The sequence below is a fragment of the Misgurnus anguillicaudatus genome, chromosome 9 (assembly GCF_027580225.2).
Source record: "Misgurnus anguillicaudatus chromosome 9, ASM2758022v2, whole genome shotgun sequence".
In the NCBI taxonomy this organism is placed as follows: Eukaryota; Metazoa; Chordata; class Actinopteri; order Cypriniformes; family Cobitidae; genus Misgurnus; species Misgurnus anguillicaudatus.
This window is the reverse complement of record NC_073345.2, coordinates 34,615,556-34,639,355: the sequence shown is the minus strand read 5'-3', so window position 1 is coordinate 34,639,355 and position 23,800 is coordinate 34,615,556. Positions and strand designations below refer to the sequence as shown.

General features: G+C 38.3%; 1 protein-coding gene across 1 annotated transcript; it reads left to right on the top strand.

Moving 5' to 3' along the window:
* The first annotated feature begins 1,196 nt into the window (after positions 1-1,196).
* ark2ca (arkadia (RNF111) C-terminal like ring finger ubiquitin ligase 2Ca) lies at positions 1,197-23,705 on the top strand. Its single transcript, XM_055180139.2, has 8 exons — positions 1,197-1,523; positions 11,745-11,943; positions 12,262-12,387; positions 14,110-14,236; positions 14,353-14,457; positions 14,642-14,737; positions 15,835-15,938; positions 17,209-23,705. Exons 1-8 carry the CDS (start codon positions 1,463-1,465, stop codon positions 17,324-17,326), a joined length of 936 nt encoding a protein of 311 aa, XP_055036114.1. The 5' UTR covers positions 1,197-1,462; the 3' UTR covers positions 17,327-23,705.
* Positions 23,706-23,800: the final 95 nt, after the last annotated feature.

Below are 23,800 nucleotides of genomic sequence, written 5' to 3'. Positions count from 1 at the left end.
CCTTAAAGTGTCTCAAATATATAATAGCTTGCTTTTAAACACTATTTGTGGAAAACTGGATCAAGAAAACTCATGTAAAAAGAACTTTAGGCGTCATATTTTCTAAAAGGTGTTATGGTTTGAGTTTTTGGATTAACCATACAATAACTTCACATTAAACGTTAGTCTTGTAGATATTTTTAATGAATAAAGTTTTGAAGAGCAGGCAAATGAAATACTTTGTGACTTTAGGAATGATTATGAGAAGTGTTACTTTATAGACAGAGATGCGGTGTGAGAGTCTTTACTGAGGGTCATGATAAGAGGAATGAACAGAAGGAGCAGAGATAATCACAGCTCAGACCTGTGTGTGTGTGTGTGTGCGTGTGTGTGTGTGCGTGTGTGTGTGTGCGTGTGTGTGTGTGTGTGTGTGTGTGTGTGTGTGTGTGTGTGTGTATTCGGGGGAAGGGGTTTCAGAAAAGCTGACATATGGAGTGTATAGTCTTTCACAGTCAGCAACCAACCCCCTTTATGGCCAACAGTCCATGTCTGTCTGTCTGTGATTCTCTAAGTTACTCTGTTTCATATAAGATTGAATATATATGAAAACACAAACCAATAGCTTGACTGTTTTAGTAGAGGTATCGACAAAATCATTTTACTACAGGAATATTTGAGATTTATTACACGTTTAGTTTTATTGTTTTCAACAATTTACCTCAGAAAATCACTGAATAGTATCTTGTTTGTAAAAGCAAACTGTATTGTTACATATATTCATGAAAACAAATGTTAATATGGACTTATAATGTACGTCTAGAGGCTAACTTTCTCCAACAAACATAATTGTAATTTTTAGTCTGGTCCCTAAATTTGTAAGGTACCATGTAAGTCTATAGATTTTTTCCTGTTTTATAACCCACCATTTGAATAAAAATATACTTGTCCAAGCAAACGCTTACTACACTTTTTAATGTAAATGACAGCCCATATAAAAATATGATGTATATTTTAGTTTTTACAATATTACTGTGGTAAATTTCCTCGATAAACTACTAGTTTTTTAAACCCACCATAATAGATATTAAGTATATTATTTAGTATATTTAGTCATTAATACTGAATAATAAATTATACTACTGTGCTTGATTTAACCTTCAACATTAATGTACCAGAGAAAAAAACAATTAACTTCATAGGCATGTTTCGCGTATATATGTACACACTGACGTCATAGCGTATGCGTTTCAGGCGCGCACGCTCTGATGTCAAACCCCGCCCACAGCTAATTCACAAAAGACTCGCCGCCGTGCCTAGCGCTCCCGTTGGCTACTGCCAGAGCCACAGGAAGCGGAGAGATGCTCGCTGATTGGCTGTGAATCTCTTTGTGTGCGGGGCAGCTGGCGTCTGGGTTGCGTTTTTGAATGGTCTCGTATTGGAAGGCGAAGGCGTCCATGGGCAGCACACCAACAAAGGAGCCAGGATGGTGTTAGTCCACGTCGGATATCTGGTTCTTCCCGTCTTCGGTTCCGTAAGAAGTAGAGGTAATTTCGCCGCGTTTATATCCCAGGTTCATGTCTGATGTAGCGTCGCGCGGGTGCGATCAAAGCCTGCCGGCCTGGCGGAGCGTCGCGTGCGTCTTTGCGACACAGATACGGAGGCTAGCAGCTTTACCTTAAACGCCATATTCAACAAACTATATGTTTTATTTATATACTCGGTGTGTAATATACAATGTAAGAATCACGAATTAAATTAAAATTATCGAGACGCGTAACGCTAAGCGCAATTTGAACGCAAGCGCGCTTTGTATTTTTCATGTTAAATAAACGCTACGCGTCTTTACGTGTTCGTTTGACTTCTAATATTCGTCTTGTATTAACGCGACGCGGCTGTCGTTATAATTAACGACGTCGTCTGCGCTGCAAGTACGCGGCACGCGCGTGCGTTATAGCGAAAAGCAGACGGTCTCGTTGTTATTAACGGAGCGTTTTATTTTGTCGCGTTTACGCGTTGCATTCCCTCACATCCGCTCCGCCGTGTGCGGTTTTGTTTATGAATAATTAAACATGGCATCAGCAGCTGCAGTGGCACAAAATATCCCCAGCTGAACCTGCTACAAATAAATGAAAAATTGCGCACAGATACGTTAGCGTTTGTTTAACTGTTGAAAGAAAAGCATCAAAAGGCAGAAAATAGATCCATATACAGTATATGTTTAATTTATATATTATTAATAATAAAATAAATGTGCATTTTAACAACGCTGCACCAGCACAAAAAAAAACAGTAAATCTACTATGCATTTTATTGCCATGCGGTTGCACCAAGAGAAAAAAGCTGCATCCGTATATTACAACATGTGTGCATTTGTAGCTCTATTAATCTAGTAATAATAGTAGTAGTAGTAATATAACATGCATTTTCTAGCCATGCCCTTGCACCAATGGTTTCATTGATTGTGCTTGTATTTTGTTTTTCTATTTTTTTCCTTGTTCCATAGTCTGGGGGCTGATTCAACATACCGCATTATTTCAGAGCTCTGTTCCCTTCCATTGTGTATCTAACGATCACCTGCCGTCGCTGTGCTATAGCCTCTGCCTGCCCTGCATCTAGCTGTGTTGTGAATCCCTCTTCCTCATTCCCTCTCTTTCCATCTGAAGACGACATTACAAACAAACTCTCACTCATCCAATGTAACCGACTGCAGAATAACACTCTCTTCACTAGAAGAAGTCTCCTGTCTTCTTATGTTTTAAATGGTCATTGTTGCTTTTGACGAAAATAACAACTCATTGTAGCATTTAGCTTTTTTACGACTGTCATTGTGATCTGTGTCATTCTCAGTGTGGGTAGACCGACATTTTTGCTGTAAATTTCTGTCAAGTGGATGCATCGGCCTCTCGCTCGATCATAGCCGGGCTTGATCGACCCCTAAACACGTGTCTGTCTTTCCTGTCTTATTTTGGTGGGGGGTTGGCTTCTGTGCCGGTGTGATTTGGCTGAACATTTCATAAATATTTACTAAACCTGCGTACTTGACATGCATTCGGTCCTGCTTTGTGTTTTCTAATCATTTATATAGGGTTCGGATCAATATCATCATCCTTCGTGATCCTGCACTCTGTGGGAATTGCTTCCCAAGGTGATCCCGTAAATGTTTAAATCCATAACATCTAAAATGAAGATTCTCTCGTTATTTAATCGCTCATGTCGAATCTTATATATTGTTACTTTCTCTACGAAACACAAAAGATGTTATGAAGAATATTTATTAAGCTACAGTTTGTCAAGCTCCATAAAGGACCAAATATTTTTGTGTCCCTAGCTCACTTGGTAAAGCATTGTGTTATCGCTGAAAAGGTTATTGTTTCAAATCCTGGGAACGCACTGTAAATTGCTTTGAATAAAAGCATCTGCAAAATACCTAATTTTGTTAACACAATCCATATGCTACTTTCCAAATCACAAACAAAATTAATTTTCACATGTGTCGTTGATAAATGTTTCATACCAATTTGATTGTGTAATACATAAAGTTGAGAGATGCATTGATTTCTGTCCAACACTTACATTTATGCATTTGACAGATGCTTTTATTCAATGCTACTCAAGCCATACATTTTATCATTATGTGTTTTCCTTGGGAATCGAACCAATGATCTTTGCGCTGCTGCATCAAGTCATGTGCCTTTTTTATGGTACCTTTTTGGAGCCTGATACATACACATTTGTGTTCTGATAAACCGTAACATCTAGATGTTGACTGAATTTAGATTTTTGGATTATCTGTTTCTATATGAAACTATTCATACATAAAGTATATTTTGCATATTGTATCAATATATCTACACAGGGAATAAATGGATGTATAGCCAGACTGAGCTTTATTGATCCCTGAAGAGTAATTCAAGGGAAATTTAGACACGCTGCTATTTTATGGATAAAGTGCCTTCAGCTAATGCAAGCAAACCACTTATTTTGTTAAATGACCCTTAAATTTCTTTCTTAAATGTGTTTTTAACTTTAGAAAATGAGCTTATTTAAATAGTGAATTGTGGTAATTAGCATTTTGGCTACTAATAAATAGAACTGCATAGCGATTAATCGCAACTAATCGTTTGCAGAATAGCAACATTTTTGCTTATCGCGAGTGTATAATAATAATAATAATGTAAAAATAAATACACATGCATATTAGAAAAATATTAAATATTCATTTTATATGTAATATAAATGTATATATAATAAAAAAAATTATTCTACCAACGATTAGTTGCGATTAATCGTTATGCAGCCCTACTAATAAACCGAATTTAGTTTAGTTTCACTGGCACATTGCACCCTTCACCACTCAAACTGACCCACATTTGATTTAACCCACGCTGCGATGCTTAACATGGCGAAGCAGCGTTAGCCCGACGCTACTGACCGGCGTTCATTTTGCCGTGCGAGCGCAAATGTCATCCACTTAACAGGGATCACTAGAAGTGCACTGTAGAAGTCCTCCTAGTTTAAATATGTCTCTTTCTTTGGTTGTGGTTCTTCTGTTTCCTGTACTAGGCTGTAATGCATGATCACGTTTATTTTTTTACTCTGTTTTTATTTCTTTTTTAAACATTGAACAGCAATTTCCAATGTATCTTCTGTGTAGAGATGTTCTGCTGTACTGACATTTTGTAGCACACACATCTACCCATTGGATGCTGCTTCTGTTATGTTAACTTTATGGAGCATGGTCGGGCCTTGCCTTTGCTCTTTATTTGCATGGAACTATTATTATTATTATTATTACTATTATTATTATTATGATCACAGTTCCGCTCTCACTAATATTTTCCAATAAAGACTGTAGATTTTCCCCTAACCCTCAGTGTGCTTTCTGCTGTTTTCATGTGTCATACCCTCAAATCCCTCTCACTTCACTCTACTGCCTTTTGGCTCCTCCTCAAATCATATCTCGGCTCCTCCCTCTTGCCAGAGTGAATCATGGGAATGTTTCACCCGAGTACACTCAAACATGGAGGCACTTTGAGTCCTACACATACCATCTACATTTCACTCTCTGCAGCAGCGTATCTGTCTTATGTTCAAGCACATTTTTTTTCTGGGTTGCATAAGTGTTTACTTCAACGGAAGCGATGTCAGTAGAAAGTCCTGAATATAAAACACGACTCGGTTCAGGACAAAACTGCACTTTTCCATGTTAATGCAGCTACCACTTGCTAACGGGTGTTCTGATTACTCTGGCGTGGTTTAAACCGTATCCTGGACTAACCAGTATTGTAATATTTATTTTTCGTTATCAGCATGGTTTAGTTTTGGGACTCGGAGCAAACTTAAAACGTCACATGATTACACTCTTAAAAATAAAGGTGCTATGAAGGGGTTTTTGTTACTCAAAGTCTTTTTTTTCCACCAATTTTTTTAATTAATTGGACATTTTGTGAGACTTTTTTGTATGTGAAGGAGGGCTGCACAATTAATCGCATGCGATTGTAGCCGTGGTTCGCTGACAGGAGGGGGAGTATCACATTCATAATCGCAGGCGATTCATCCGCGGTTGTGGGTGCGATGTTCCTCCTCTTGTCAGTGAATTACATGCTGCAACATCTGAAAGCAGCTGATGGTGATTTATTAATAATCAAGGAACCGACCTTACTGACAAGATGCGCGTTACATTGCATGCGATTAATTGTGCAGCCCTAATGGGAAGTGTGTGTTTAGTTTGATCTCAAAATACCTCATAGATAATCTATTACTTGCCGCCTTATAGGTGTGAGATGATAAAATGCAAACACTGATCGCCATAATGTTGGTTTGTTGAAATTTAAACTCTCTTGTGCTGTCAATTATTTTCTCTATCTGCACTAAATGGCAGTGCCGTGGTTGGATAGTGCAGTTAAAGGGCGGTATTATTATAATAAGGTCCGCTTCTGACATCACAAGGGGAGCGAAATCTAAATGAGCTATTTCTTTCACATGCTTGCAGAGAATAGTTTACCAAAACTAAGTTACTGGGTTGATCTTTTTCACATTTTCTAGGTTGATAGAAGCACTGGGGACCTAATTATAGCACTTTTCAGATTTTCATTATTTGTCCCTATTAAAGGTTCTTTATGGAACCATACAGCCAAAATAGTTCTTCTATGGTTATAAGGTATACAGAAAACGCCCCAATCTTGTGAAATCTCTCCAAAAGGAGCGCTATATTTATCCCAATCCTACCCCCAAACCCAACCCTAAACCCACTATCTTTCAAGATTTCTGCGTTAGCTGTATCCCTTCTGGCCAAAACCCTTTGGCATCATGTAGCACTTTTTAATTTTAAGAGTGTATTTACAATGTGGTTACTGTAATGTAATGGTAAATTTTTGGTTTAGAAACCCCATTCAAAATGAATACTAGCCCATAGGTGTATATGACTTTAAACCAAACAGAGTCAAGGTTATAATATCCTAGATTTTTTTACACTGTCAGACAAAAATGGTCAAAATATGTACCCCAGCTTCCACTGTTGCTGTACCCTTTCAAAAAGTACAGCTTTACACCTAAAAGTTAATTTTAATACCTCGATGTTACATAATGGTGCCATATCTGTATTTAATGATACACATTAGGACCTTTTTAAAGTGATAGTTTGGCCAAGGATGATATCGAACCAATGATTTACTCACCCCAAAGCTGTACAAGATGCATGTGTCCATCGTTTTTCATACAAATACATTTACAGTTATTTTAGAAAATGTTTTAGATCTTTCAGTTAATCAAATGTAAGGTTATGGGGTCCATGTCCTTCAAGTGCAAGAAATGTGCATCCAGCCTTCACAAAATAAATCCAACTGGCACCACGATGATGAACGAAGGCCTTCTGAGGGTAATCCATGCCGTTTTGTTGTAGAAATATCCACATTTAAAACTTTATAAACGAAAATGACTAGCTTCCGGTAATGTCGCTATCTTACTCGCGTCCGCATTCAAGATGAGAGCGTACGCAGTTTAAGGAGGTTTCCCTGCTGATGCTCTGCATTTGTCATACGTCACAAAGAAAAGTGCGTACATGACCCTGATACTCTTTCCTGAATGCAGAGGAGTCTAGGATGGCGGCGTTATCGTGGGCTAGTTATTTTGGTTTATAAAGTTTTAAATATGGATATTTCTACAGCAACGCCGCACGGATTTCCCTCGGGGGACCTTTGTTTATCGTCCTGGAGCCGTTTGGATTTCTTTGGGGTAGGGATGCACCGATATGGACATTTTGGCCGATACCGATAACCGATAACTTTTTATATTTGGGGGCCGATAACCGATATATATAGGCCGATAAATATTCATATTATTTTCACAATGAAAAACTCCCAGACCGTGGACATCTTGTCTTTGCGCTAGACTAGCATACTCTTCTTAAGCCTGCAACACGTGTCATCTTCGTGCTATGTCACAGAAAGCACCAATCAAAACTTCACATGGCCAGCAATGAGCAAGTGAAGTGGTTTAACAAACCAAAATAATCCACCATTTATCGGCTTTCATTTATCGGCCTAATTTTGCTATCAGACCGAAAACCGATAATATTAAAAATAAGCAGTTATCGGCCGATAACGATATGTCGGCCGATATATCGTGCATCCCTACTTTGGGGAAGGATATATGCACATTTTTTGGACTTGAAGGAGCTGGACCCTGTATCTTTACTGTTCAGCAGCTGGAAAATGTAGGACTTTTTCTGGAATAGCTGAGGATGCGTTCGTCTGAAGGGTGATGGACGTATGCGTCTCGGGCGACTTCGGGGTGGGTGAATCATGGGTTTGGAATCATTTTTGGCCGAACTATCCCTTTAAAGGGTACTGCCCCAGTGACAGCTGGGATGCATATTTTGACCATTTGGAATCGGGTAGTCCCTTTTTTAAAAGATCCAAAAGTGCATAAATCTATCAAAAAATTTGTTATGGTTTATCAAATACCATCAATAAAATATTAAATTTATTTATAGTGCTTTTCAAAGTGGTTCATCATTACAGAGCAGCTTTACATGGAATAGAAACAATACAAATGCCAGAAAAAAAATGTATGGCAATTTTATAGGGCATATGGGATGGATTAAACAAAATGTGAAGACTTTGTCATTTGGCCTTGCTATTTGACCTTCACACATTGACCTTCATGTCTAATGATTTAAGTCGATGAATAAATTACTTTATAATTCCAGATACAGGAAGTGTTTGCATAGCATAAAACACACAAGCAAGGAGCAATGTCTTCTACTATTAGATGTCCAGTGATCAATAGTTTTGCACGAAACCATCTTCTGGTTTTTGAGGAACACAGAGAACGAGATTATTAGAATTCAGTCTGTGAATCACACGGCCCGTGTGTTTCTGCTGATGTACGAGTTTTGCTTGAATTTCCGGAGCCTCGGGAAATATTTCCCACTGAGAAAATCAAGCATTTTGTTCTGTTCTCCAAAGGTGGTCTCAGACAGGACAATAACAATTTTATATCAACAGTTCCTGCACTGTGAAACCTCATTTATTTCCCTTAAAGTGTGTGCTGGTCCCGCATTTCAAATTCTTCTTCTAGACCTTTACAACACGAATTGTCCTCCCAGTGACCCAGGGAAAAAATAGCATTTGATGAACCGCACACCCACGTGACTTTCTTTTAAATACTCTTGTCCTAGACCCGAAAGAAACACTGGAAAATCAAGACGTTTAAGCTATGTTTGTAGTGTGCAAACATCAGAAAATCCTTTACATTTTTTTGCAAAGAATTTTGAGTCCATCAATAGCATTTCTATTCCATAACACAGGATATTACTCCATATTCACCTTTGTAGCTTCAATATGACGCTGAGTTACATATTGCAAATGATAGTTTAACCCTATTGACACATCAGATTGTATTAACAATGTTATTCATCATTAACACCATTCGCTTTGTAGTTAAAAATGTAATCTATAAAAGTATGCAAATGGTGAGGCAGTGCTTGGTCAATATATTTCAACTATGCATGTGTTCTTGCATTATGGCAATAACTAACCTGCATTCATAATGCAATATATCGAATACATATTGTGTTGTGGCACACAATGTTTTCAATCAAAGCTAGAAGTGATTGCGTCTATTTACGTAGTGATTCAGAAAATAAAAGGCAACCCTTTTTGTTGATCCAGACTTGAGAACATAAGATCCAGAGATCCAGACCTGATACAGGGTCCTTTATATCTTTTTAAATATACATATAAGCTGAAATGTTTTATAATGTGAGTGATATGAGATGCTACAGCTCATCTATGTACACAGAAAAAAAAATATTTTCTGCCTTAAATTTTTTGTCGAATCATCATTTCGACTTACTATTATTCATCTTGACTAGAGATGAGTTGTTATAACTACAGATGAGTTGTTATAACTTATAGTTGAAAAAAGTCAACTTTATTTTATGGGTTGTAGCAACTCGTCTCTTGTCAAGGTGGATAGTGGTGGGTTGACATGACTTGTAAATATGAGTTGATTCAATTTAGAAAAAATTAAGGCTGTTTTTTTACAGTGTAGGGATTATAGTTATTTTATGCAGTTAAACAGTTTAGATATAAATATTTGTATATAATGACATCACAGTAAGTCATGGTTCACCCAACAGATTAAAGCATTTCTGAGAATTGATTGAACATTTATGGCTTTATCTGAAATGGGCTTCTCCATTGGATTATGGTAAGAAGTAACCCAGTTGTAAACTTGAGGTCTGTGTTATTTAGGATATGTATGTGTTAGACAGCTGAAGGGCCGAAATAGACCTTTGAAGAGCAGCTGTCAGATGACTCCTTTCCCTTCCCCCTTTTCTCCCAAACCCACAATTTAACCCTGTGTTGCCTTACACCCCCACCGCTCCATCTGTGTATGTTAAACCCGTCACTGAATCTGTGTTTGACTGTCAGTATGGAAGCCCATGTCCGCCACAAAGGTAAAAATCTTGCTTTGGTAAATCAACATTATGAGATTAAAGTTTAAATTATGACTTTAAAACTCATAATTTCGACTTTTAAGGTCATCATTTTTTCTTTTTGTCTCATAATTATAATTGACCAGAGCATGAATTATTTCTTATGTGGCGGAAATGGGCTTCCATAGTTATGGACACCAGTTCTGATAAACACCTGTTATTATGTCTAACATAAGACATGGGATCTTCAAGATATCACAGATAAGTCCAATTCATTTGACCTCAAATAAAGCACATCTAATCCTGGGGATTGGGTTCAGTTAGAACTGTGCTAATAACTGATGTAATATGGGTCATAAGATGATCAAGCACACTCTTAACCTGAATTAGTTGACATTATTAGAAATTTGCGCGGAAACCCGTTGCACGAAATCATTTGTTTTTACACAGGATGAAACTAAACATGTTAAGTTGTATTAACATGGAATCTTAGTGTGTGTATCAGACAAATCAAGTTGCCATTAGTAGTCTTAACTAAAAAGCATTAGATACTAAGTTGAACAAAAAAATACATTTAACTTTCTAGTTCAGTAAACTTAATTTTAAGTTGATTTAATTTGTAATATCAATTGCTCTGTCCAACATCTCCACTTAGTTAAGATTTTTTATTTATTTATATTACTTTTGGTGTTATAAATGGTATTAAAACACACAATTCATGATTGACTATAAGTCAATCATTGAATAAACTTGATTCTTCTTAAGAACACATGAAACTGCATTTTTTTTAACATGAATTGTCAGTACTGTGGAGAGAAATACAATAAAATGTGCTGAACAGTAAGTAAACACTGATCACCTGAACGATGACTTCACATAAATGTAATTTACAACAAAACAACATTATAAATATAAGCGCTTAAACCTCTATGACATTTCATTAACAAATATTTAAGTAGTTAAAGTTCTCATCAGTTCTTATTCTGTGAAAAAGCTTAAATAATCATAATATTCAGGCACAAAGAATTATGGGTATTCCTCACAACATGTCATGATCATCTTAAGTTCAGTTTACTTAAATGTTTTCGTTGAATGAATTTTGTACGCTTAAAAATTTAGTTTAATGAACGAAACTTTTTAAGCATTGGTCTAAAACAAAATGCTAAGTGATGTTTACTTGATTGTTTAAGTAAGGACAATATCTGGGTTTACATAGCAGGTCTCACACAATTGACTTAAATTGAATACAGAAGAGGTAATGCTATGAGTTAGAGTTACTGCTGGGTTCTGGTTAATGTTTAGATGAAAATAAGATTACACTGACACTGGTTAGTTACAAGTATGCATTCATACTCTCTTGCACAAAAAGAAAAGACCCATGCATGGGCCAAATAGAGTTTGGGGTTGTCCATATTTTACCCAACCATGGGTTAAAACCAAAGAGAGCATCTTTTAGAGTATACAGTAAAATTAAAATTACTTGACTTTTGGTTAAAGCAAAGTGGTTTAGTTAGCTTACTACTATCGTTTTTGCTGTAAATCATCATAATGTAATATCAATGTGGAGCACAAGATATTTATGTTACTTAATTTTATTTTGTTAAACGTTGTCGTAATACCAAGCAAGCACAAATTTATTGTAGTAAAATTGTTACTGCAGTTGTTTGATGCTACTAGATTGCTATTTATCATGCAAAACATGTTTTTTAAACGTTACTTTACTCATTTTAAATTTCATATTTTGTTGAACCAGAAGCAATGATTGGTTATTAAAGTGATAAACGTGTGGACTCTCTGTTCTCTGATTGGTTGCCGTGTACAGGAGCACATTTTAGCAGGCACCAGCATAGTCATGCTACCTCCTGCCGACATTTTCACCTGGCTGCTACAGCGACGCCCCTGCCCGCTGAGTTCCCACCCCCTCCCCTTGCCCCGCCTCAGTACCAGGAAGTCCCGCCCCCTTTCCTACCTCAGGCCTTACAGCAGCAATACCTCATCCAGCAACAGTTACTGCAGCGCAGGTACAAAACACACACATACACACGCGCACAATTACATGCACATTAATGCTATACACAATTTAATTCTGTTCAACTGTATTTTTTATACTCTTGTTGTCCCACGAGGCTCGATATTCACTGTAAATAAAATTTATATTAACATAAGTTTTTGTTTTACTTTAATTTGAAACTTAAAAGTTATGTCAACTAAATACTATTCAAAAACTTAATAGTATGTTCAGTTGACCTGCATAACCAACTTTATGAAACTTGCACGCAGCACTACAGCATTATTTTTTTTACAGTGTTGTATTTCTCATATTGTCGTCATCTTCATAGACGCACACAGGAGCGAGTCCCGCTGAACACACATCGGTTACGCCCAGGATATGAATATGCTCCGCCTCTTCACATCCCACAGCCAATCCCACAGCAGCCCAGATATCTGGCAGAAGGCACCGATTGGTGAGTTCTACAAAATCTTGGTAAAAAGTCAGAAACAAGCTTGTGCCTAAAGGGTTCAATATAGTTGCGCGTAGGTCCTACACTGTAGGTTATGTGTAGGCTGTGCGTAGCCTGAAATGCACCTCACCAAAATTGTATGCGTTCTACGCAGACTGTAAGTGCTGTCATTGGTCTACTAGAACCCCTCCTATCAGGTAAAACATCTGGATTGCATTTCTTCTTAAGCATTTCTCTTGCGACGGTAAGAACAAAGATGGGCCAAGTTGAGAAGTGATTAAACTCAAACTGCAACAAAAGTTGCTGTCTATTTACCTCCATCACTGCTGATCTTCTCAAATCATACACAACAAGATGATTCTGCTTCTTCGTTTGTGGGTTTACCGGCCAAGCTGCTGCTTCTGTGGCTGTTGCACACTATAGGACTTTACGCACAACTATAATGAGCCCTTAAATCCCAAACATTGGGCAAAAGCATCACATCCCTTGTTCTAGATTACTTCCAGGATTAAACTTTGTGTCATGCGAATTTTTCGCTTGAGTTGAATATTGAACTTGCGTGATGACGCATTTAAGGCAAACATGTCTATGGTCGTGCCTACGTTCGCGTCTACGTTCGCGTCTACGTTCGCGCCTACGTTCGCGCCTATGTTTGCACCTTTGTTTGCGCCTATTCTGACGTCTTTTCTCGCGTTTATTTTCATGTCTATATACCCGTGTTCGCGCCTACTGTCGCGTCTATGTTCGCGTCTATGTTCGCGTCTATGTTCGCGCCTATGTTCGCGCCTATGTTTGCACCTTTGTTTGCGTCTATTCTCACGTCTTTTCTCGCGTTTATTTTCATGTCTATATACCCTATATACCTACGGTCGCGCCTACGGTCGCGTCTACGTTCGCGCCTACGGTCGCGTCTACGTTCGCGTCTACGGTCGCGTCTACGTTTGCGTCTATGTTTGCGCCTTTGTTTGCATCTATTATCGCGTTTATTTTCATGTCTATATACCCGTGTTCGCGCCTACGGTCGCGCCTACGGTCGCGTCTACGTTCGCGCCTACGGTCGCGTCTACGTTCGCGCCTACGGTCGCGTCTACGGTCGCGTCTACGGTCGCGTCTACGGTCGCGTCTACGTTTGCGTCTATTTTTGCGTCTATGTTTGCGCCTTTGTTTGCATTTATTCTCACGTCTTTTCTCGCGTTTATATATACCCATGTTCGCGCCTACTGTCGCGCCTACTGTCGCGCCTACTGTCGCGCCTACTGTCGCGCCTACTGTCGCGCCTACTGTCACGCCTACTGTCATGTCTACGATCACATCTATGTTTGCATCTATGTTTGTGTCTATTTTTGTGTCTATTTTCGCATCTATTCCTATTTGCATCTTTGCATTGCTTTTGTATGTATTCTACTTGAGCAAATCGTTGAATTCACGCTTGGTGTGTACACCCCATTAGAGATAACTGACCAAAAGTGTGGATGACTCATCGTGCACTACCATAATTTCCTTCCAATCAAATTTTCTGTAGACTGTGACTGACTAGCAGGCAGTAAATTGTGATTAATAAAACAAAACTAAATCGTAATACCTCTCAAAAATGGGAGAGCCTTATTTTATGATGTCCGACCCAAACAAGACTATAGTATAATTGAATCTGTTTCTATAGCCATCACAGGCATCTCATGGTCAAGTAACCTTTAATAAAGTCAGTGTCTTTGTGTGTTTTTATAGGGATCTGAGTGTGGATGCAGGTGTTCCTCATCAGTATCCCCTGCAGCAGATTCCTCAGCCGTACCAGCATTACCTGCCCTCTCCCAGGATCCACCACCTTCCCAGGAGCAGTGCCTCCACTCATGTAGTGAGTACCTGCGTGTGAATTTCTCGAATCTGGACTTTGAATGTTTGCTGTGTATGCTGCGTATATCGAGTAGGAGAGCACGTATGTTAGCATCTTCTGTATGTTGTTTTCTGTAGGTTGTCCATGAGATAAGGAATTATCCGTATCCACAGCTTCACCTGCTGGCGCTCCAGAGTTTGAGTCCCAGCCGACACTCTTCTGCTCTTCGGGAGAGCTACGAGGTTTATAGTTTAACATATATCATTATTTTTTAGACTATCACCAACGCTAAAGTAAAATTGCATTGTTACATTGTTTAGTGCATTTATGAACCCCTAGTTTTTTAGGAATTTTGTCCTAAAAATGTAACGCATGCCTTTCTTTTATGCATTTCTTCACTTAACAGTGAGTATTTCGTGTTTGCAGGAACTGCTGCAATTAGAAGATCGATTGGGAAGCGTGAGTCGAGGAGCGGTGCAGACCACCATAGAGAGATTCACCTTCCCTCACAAATACAAGAAGGTAAATAAAGACATACACATAACACTTTAATGACAACTATAGTTTTGAATTAATGTTTATTTGCAATGCGTACAAGATGTGTGTACGAGAAAAACTGATTATTTTTTCCGCAAAATGCAATAAATCCATGACAAGTTTTTATTTTAAAATGCTATCTATTGAATCAATATATAAATGTCATCGCTTAACTTTTTTGACAGCGATCAACTGTAAAATGTTTTGGTCCTGCTCGATTTTCGTTGATCCCCAGAGGTCAATGTGTTAGCATGACAGAAGCTTGATGCTATCGGGTGAACAAGCAACAGCCGGCATTTTTCCCTTCTCCGGAGTGCCTCTCACGTAAATTATTCGATTTTAATGGCTTACATTTCTTTACCGCCACAGATTTATCAATGCCATCAAAAGTATTATTTTCTTTTTGTTTGTTTGTTGATCACAAAGTACAAAGTAGATGAGGAAAACTAGGATTCTGGGTGTATTCAAAGCACCGCTATTATTGTTGGTTAAGCGGATCTATTGCATTCTGCAGAAAAGGAGGACTGGTTTGGAAAAATAGGGAGAAAAGATGACAGAATAACACGGCGGATATCGGATTTTCTGTAAAATGGAGAATTGACTTTTTAATACTGACCAAATACAACACTGATTTCGGCGGTAACTAACTTTTTTTTTAAATGGCATTTATTGCGTTTTGGAACTAAACTCTTATATACATAGATGCCACATTTGGCAGTTCCAGACATGTAGCTGATGGTTTAACAATGAATACCTTTTGTTATGTGTTTGCCGCAAATATTTTTTGATACTGATTATGACATAGGATTTTAAATTGCGGTTTTGAGACTTTGGTTTGAGTCTTTGGAAAACTGCAATTTTATTGAGAAAATACTCTACAATAAAAACAATAAAAACTTGATTTTTACCACAGCGGGACATTAACAGTAGTAATTTAATGAAATTTCATTATAGCATACAAATATATTAGCACGTGTGTCTTGAATGACCAGGATCAGATTTAAGGGCCATATCAGTGTTTTCTTCTGCTAACTTTCTTTCTTTCTTTCTTTCTTTCTTTCTTTCTTTCTTTCTTTCTTTAGCGGAAGCCTCTGGATCTGAAGCTCTGTGAGACTGATGAAGAGTCTGATGTAGATGAGAAATGCACCATCTGTCTCTCTATGCTTGAGGATGGAGAAGATGTCAGGTAGTGTATAATACAGGCTACACTGTTAAAAGTGAAAAATCCACTGTAAAAAATGCAGCATGAAGTAAAAAAAGTCAATTCAACCTACTATTTTAATTTTTAGCTTTTGAAAAGTTGACACAACTTAAAAAATTAAGATAAACAATTTCAACTTGATTTTATAAGTAAAAGTAACGTAACATAATATATGTTGATAAAATGCAGCATGTTTTTCACAGTGTACACTGAAAAAATTATTAATTTAATTTACTCTTTTAAGGTAAGAGGGTGCAATCAAATTATTTAAGCTACATTCAAAAATAGTAAAATAAAATAAAAAACTTTAGTTTAAATGTAGCTTAAATAAAATGATTGCAACCACTTACTTTGAAAAAAATTGAGTAAATTGAATGAATCATTTTTTTCATTGTAGGATCAACTTAAAAAATTACATCACACCGATGATTGATAATTGATAACACCGATGAATTTTAAGTTGAAACAACTTTTTAAGTTTTTTTCTTAGTTTTTTTTTCAGATGTTACCAATGGAAGTATTTTTTTAAGATGTCAAACAAATGTGAAATGTACTGAGCCCCTAAGGTGGAGTAAAAAAATCTAACGTTTAGTTTCATATGCTCACGCGAAACCTAAATGTGCAGATTTTTTTGTAAAGTTTTTCACTTATGTTTTTTAAGTGAAAGTTTTAAGTGCGCACGCGATATATTCACGTGAGCACGCAAAATTAAACGCGGTAGTTTCATGTGCGCACGCGGTAGTTTCACTTGCGCACACGGTAGTTTCACTTTATTTAGTTTTTGCTCCATGTCCCCTTGGGCTCAGTAGAAACGCACTGGATATTCGTGACCATGCCTTTGAAAACACAGCTTAAGTTTTTTGTTTACTACATAATGTAAATTACATTCAGTAAAAATATAATATAATCTTTTATAAAAATATTTTTAAAATTGACCGAGTAACATCATGTTAAAGATTAAAATCATATTGAAAACTAATTTTGGCTGAAATCAAATATTGATGCACAAAAAAATGTAAAGTATTATTGTGTTGCATATTTAGCAAGTCATTGCATTTTCGTTTAATATCGTGCAGCCTTATACAGGCAAGTACACATTACAGTAGTATATACTATAGAGTGCACACTAAGGAGGACAAAACAGAACAAAACATGTATAAACAACTAAAACAAATTCACTCAAATAATAATACTACAAAACGTTACTAAGTAACAAACAATTCATGGCCTAATTTCTCTCTTTCTCTCTCTGCAGGCGGTTACCCTGTATGCATTTATTTCATCAGGGATGTGTGGATCAATGGTTGGCCACCAGTAGGAAGTGTCCCATCTGCAGAGTTGACATCCAGACACAACTCACGAGCGAGAGCTGAGATATTAACAAATAACTCCCATCCTGAGAGCTGGAGCTCTTCTTCTTCTTCTTCTGCTCTTATCAAACACATTCATCAGCGCATACAGATGAAGAAAAGCACTGCTTCTGCAGGGTTTCACACACTGTATATTACCTACACGCATATACACCCCACTATAATCTTAACTAAATGAGCCATCCGATACGCACTTAACACACACTCACACGCTTTACTGAGCCAATGACAATAACTGACACTACACACCTTCATACACACACACATGCTGGTTAAACTAAAGGGTTTGTTGTGAGAAGTGACTCTGTTTGTAGCATACGTGTGTGTATTTGTGCAATTCCTTAAGCCATGAACTTAACTAAAGACCCTCAGCTTGCATACAATACACACACACACTAACTAATGATAATGACACACACACACATATATATGCGTGTATACATGATAAAGCTCTTTTTTTTGGCGGATAAGACACTGTCATATCCAAGTGTGTGTGTGTGAGTGTATCGGTCGCTGTATTTCTGATCTGCAATACTGCTTTAGTCTTACACACTGGAGCTATTTTAGCATTGTTTGTGTGGATATGTACGCTTGATCACGTGGTACGTGTGTGTTGTTATTTAGTTGGTCATGGACCGGCCCGGATGGAACCTGCAGACATTTTAAACGCATTTTCTGTGCTGATTATTTTAGGAAAGGTTTGAGCGTAGTAAAATGTTTTCATTTTAATGGAAGCTCCGTGACACGACAGGAAGTGGGTGTGTCCAGTACGCGACAAAGTTGAGAGAAGTTTAACTTCACGCAAATTAAATGCAAGCAAAAAATTTCGCGTCATCCATCCATTTTTCTTCGTTGTGACTAGGACAACCAGATTTTAAAACGCCCCCAATGACCTCATCAAAGAGACGGGCGAGACACGGCAACAAAGTCGCTGGCGTTGTGCACGCGGCGTAGTACATAAAATAAAAATTAGTGACATTTCAGTTTTGCGAAAATCTGTGGCGCTGTGTCAGAAATTACCCATTTCACTACTCTACAATATTTCCCACGGATTTTTTTTATGCAGCAAATTTTTGCATATGCAAATCGTTTATGCTAATTTTTTCCAATCATTTTATATTAGAAACCTTACTAGGTCCATTAAAGGTGCAGTGTGTAATTTTTAGAAGTATCTCTTGACAGGAATGCAAAATAATATAAAAAACTATATTATCAGTGGTATATAAAGACCTTTCATAATGAACTGTTATGTTTTTATTACCTTAGAATGAGATGTTTTTATCTACACACCGAGGGTCCCCTTACATGGAAGTCGCCATTTTGTGACGCCATGTTTGTACAGAAGCTCTTAACGGACAATTGTTTTAATAAGTGTTCTCCAACGATGATACTTTTTTAGGTTGGGGCTTCTCTATGCATTTCAAAAGCGACGGGTGAGCAGTGGACTGAGCCGTTGGTTGCAATTCGCAACATCACCACTAGATGCCACTAAAATGTACACACTGCACCTTTAAAAGTAAAAACGTGTCCCGTTTCATTTATAACATTGCCAAGATTAAACTGAACATTCAAACATAGATGTACAAAAAAAATAAAGCATTCAGTCATCAATATCTGTGGCGTTTTTGCCCTTGATCTTTGGATAATTTCTGACACCGCTCCATGGTTCTGTGTCTGCAGGTTTCGTGAGGGCTAGTCACCGGGTTCGCTGTGCACCAAGGTGCATGTTGAAAGCCAAAAAACCAACACACATTTTCAAAAAAAGATTAAAAACAAATAAAAAAAACAATTCCGAGTCATTTCAAAGACAGCAGGAGGAGAGTTGTTGTCTTAAAAAAACACTCCAGGCAAAAGTAGGCGGAGACTGTCGTGATTGGTGGTTCATGTAGATAGGCGCAGTAGTAGTTGCATGCATCTGTGCTTCGGTTGTCGTTTCAAGGTACACCTGGAAGTGTGTGTGTGTGTATGCGTGTTTGTGCGCGTGCGTAGCGGTACGATACTGCATGAATGTGTATTAGCTCCTTTAAGCTGTGACGATCTGTAACACTATCAGACTCATGTAGCCTGTATGCGTGCGTGTTCGTATGTGAGAGACCCTGCCATGACCTTTGACCCTAAATGCCTACTGTTAAAAGCACATGTGAGCATAGCTAAAGTGCCCGGCCTCACTTTGGTGCTGCGTTGCCATGGTTACTGTATTTATTATCGGTATTTAAAAACATGCAGTGTTCGGAAGGGGGCGGGGCTTGTGCGTGTCCAACCGTGTTTTTGTGTCACAGGTCTGCCCTCGTGGTTGCTATGCTGGTTGCTATGCTGTATTGCTAGAACTACAATGTAGAATGTCGTGTGATAGAGGACCATCCACCAACAGCACACAAGCCGGTCGAGATGGGTCAGAACCGAACGGCACAGATGTGATGTTTTTGCTCCCTAAGGCCTGAAACTCTCTGCACAATTATGTGAAAGCCAAATGATTTCTAACTGCAGTCACGGAAGAGGAATAGTTATGCTTAACCAGCTAGACAGACATATAACAGGACTGGGCATAATGTGGCCCCCCAAAATTTTTATTTTTGTTTTTATATTTGTGCAGAGTATGTTTCTAGTCTACGGAGGCCCCTAAGGGGACATGAAGCAAAAATTTAATAAAGTTTGGTTTCGGGTGCGCATGTGAAACTATTGCGTGTGCACGTAAAACTTTCACTTTTATGTGCACGCGCGATAGTTTCAACAAAACTTTAGATTTTTTTATTGCAATGTCACCTTAGGGGGTCGGTACTAGTCTTACAGCATGGTGTTTTTTTGTGTAACTTTTCCTCTGAAAATGTTACAATTTATAAAATGCAGAAAAGGGAATGTAATTTTTTTGTTTGTTTGTAAATGTGGCCTAAAACAAATTCACAAATTTTTGCAAAAGTAGCATCTGTCCGTCCTGTAAAATTTGTCCGTATTCATTTTAACCAATAAGCTGCGGCCGTTGCTTCCAACGTGTGTTGGCTCCTCCCCCCCAGTGTTCTGTGTGCCGATTGGTGGATGTTGGCTCACGTTGATCGTTTACACAGGGTTATGTCCGTTGAAATGCCTTAAGTATTTAACAATCATAATTTATTACTAACTGTAGATATCGTGGGTGCGTATTTAATTTTGTATAGTCTCATTTTTTTGCAATGGAATCATATTTTATTTATTTAGAAATAACACAAAATGATTAAAACTCTTACCTCATGTTTGAGTTGGTTTGCGGGAATGCTTCGCATGCGGTTGGTCGTGTTCGTGTGTGTATCTCCCTTTGGTGCTGTGACCTTACTGACATTCCGCTTGCTGATTGGTCAGACACGGCAGCGGAGTGGGAGTATTCTGGGTTTTGATTCGCTGTCCTGTTTGCACTCTTAGTTTTCCAAGGCCACCCTCTCACTGGCATCATTTTAACCACTCTGGCAACCTTTGCAACACAATCTTTCGTCTCTCTTTTCTCTTTCTTACATTGTTAATGTTTACATGGGCTTTTTTGTTTTATGTTTATCTATATCTAAATCCATATTTTGCACTGTAAACTCTTCCTTAACTTGTTTTTTATTCAGTCACTGACTGATTCTCTGTGACTATGTGCCAAAACCTAGTGAGCTGCCTTCAAGACTGCGTCTAAATGTCCCTTGTTCATAATTGATTTCAAAAGCCATTAGCTAAAAAAATCATAATCTATTAAGCATAAAGGATCAAGTATACCTCATCTTTTTAAGCGTACGCAAGTGTACAGTCGAACAGACAACATTACAAAGGCTGCGTCTGAAAGCTTCTGCCAAGTTCAGACGGCACGATTGTAGCCCTGATTTTGACTCGCCGACAGGTTTTGACAAATCGCAGGCAAATCGGTGCTCGTTCACGCGAGTGACAATCAAGACGCGATCTGAGAGGAATCGCTGCCGAGTCGCAAACACCCCTAAGATATCTTGCATGCTAGATATCTGGACCTGTTGACGATTCAAAATCATGCCGTGTGAAACTGAAAATAACATCGGCGATGACCTACAGCCAACATTGAGGGCAGCTGGAAGTTCGGGGAGGAGTCTCTCCAACTATTTCCTTCATAATCTTTTTCTTTTTTTGCTGCAAATAAGCGCACATGCAGTTTGTATGGCAAGCTTCTTCCGTGCTACCATTTTTAATAAAAAGTCTCACGTAGGAACTCCGGTCTTGCACGCATAACCTCGCGTTGTTTACTTGTCACTTCTGGCGACCTTTTACTATCCTAGTAAAAGGATAGGATAGTAAAAGGTCCATCGAATGAACACTTCGGGATCTAGCCAGAAGTAGTAGGTCATCTGGGTACTTTTCGCCTACTGCTTTTCGCCTACTATATAGTATGAAAACAGGGTTCCCACGGGTCCTTGAAATCCTTGAAAATTTGTGAATCTGGGGAAAAAATTCAAGGCACTGGGAGTTTTTGAAAATATTCTTACATAGATACAGGTCATTGAAAATGCTTGAATATATTTCATCCATGAAGTTTTCTGGAAAAAAAATCCAAATTATTCCCTGTGTAGTGTAGGATTATATCATAAAAATTTGAGACTTTTTAAGCACACGTGCTAAACTGTTTGCTTTAAATTTTTTATCTTCTGTATGCGAATGTTGATTCATACCAAAATGCTTCTTTTGCATAGTTGTGTTTGACACATGAAAACGTCTCGGGTTACGTATGTAACTGTTGTTCCCTGAGAAGGGAACGAGACGCTGCGTCTCTCTTGCCTTACTTCCTGCATCCCTGTAACGCCGTCTTTGGCAATATTTCAGATAGCGATATACTTCCTGACTCCCGCGTCACCCTGTCTTTGTCGTTAAGCCTCACCATTGGTTGAGTTTGATATACACATTCAGACGCACTTACCCCTGGAGGCTTCACCAAAGTGTCACTGCAGTGACGCAGCGCGAGTTCCCCCGAAAGGGAACTGTAACAATGCATCTTAAAAGGATGTAACTCATTTGAAATGGGTCCCCACATTTAGTCCTTGAATTTGAGGGTACTGGACCTGGAAAGTCCTTGAAAGCTCCTTAAATTTGAAGTTAACTAAGGTGTGGGAAACCTGTGAAAAGTATGCGGTTTACGACGCAGCCTATGACTTGTACGCATACACGTTAGACGCATGCGCAACAAATTGCAATACCTCCACTGGCCTGGATGCTGTACATGCGGTTACAAAAAATTTGCAGTGCGAGCATCACAGATCTTCTGGAGTTTGAATAAGACTACATTTACACGTAAGCGGCTATTTTCAACCTCTTCGGTTTCAAAAATAACTTTATGCACACACGTCAGTTTTCAGAAAATTGTTTATTGACATGTACCCGTGTATATATGCCTTCAAGAGCATGCCAAACCTCTAGGTGGCGGTAGCTGAAGCCCACGTAAGCCAATCAGAATCCCGAAAACAGCAACGAATCACTTCCTGTTCCTCTTTTGAACAAGATCGCACTTTTGGCGTAGGTGCGAGCTCTGGCGCATACAGTGACGTTGGCTGGCTAAACATCCGTTTGTCTCAGTTTACATGCAACCGTGTAACCGAAGATTTTCCAAATCTCCAGTACGTGTAAACAGGGCCTGATACTCACTAGGTTTTGAGACAGATCCTATATCTTTCTGGCTATCTCTTTTTTTTTGGATTCTCTTCATCTCTTCTGTCTCCAGGACATGTGAAACGTATTCTTCTTACTTCACTTTGCAAAATCTCTCTTTCTCTCTCAATCTCTTACTCGCTCTCTCTCTTTCTCCCTGTCTGAGGCTTGAACTCTTTTAACCCTCGCAGGACAGGGTCAGGACTAACAGAGTATGACAAAGCACAACAGATTTAAAATGCATGTTTTTCTCAGGTTTGAATATATACGTGACTAAATAGAAGTATACAGCTACATAGAGAAAATAGAGACTAGCGCAGATGTATTACTAACGGTATTAGAGGATTGATTTTTTGCTGCTGCTTGTATTTGAAAAACAAAACAAAAAAAGGCATAAATAATAAAGTTGTCGTAAAAGTGCCAGTGACAGGGGTGCCGCGTGCTGTGGGTGTTTTTCACTAGCGGATTTTCTAGCAAAATATAGACACAGATTATTTATCATTCATATTAAAGCAATAGCGCCTCCTGCTGGTGTGACTGCTAGTACGTATAACTGGTGGAGTATAAAAAGCGTCTGTGTAAAATGTTAGATTTCTCTTTCGGTGGAATTTTTGTACCTTATTTATTACTACTACTAATGATGAATTTAAAAGTGGCATCGCTAAAATGTTTTTGGTTTTGTTCGGTTTTCATTTCGTTTAATTTCAAAGCTTGTACATTATCCTTTTTGTATGTGCTCATTTTGTAATAAAAAATTGCAAAAATGTTTCATCTCTTTTGTGGTTTCGCTTCACTTTAGCAATTATGTCCAGAATGTAATGTTTAAAAATCTAAAGTTTTTCAGTCAAAATGTGAGCATTTTAT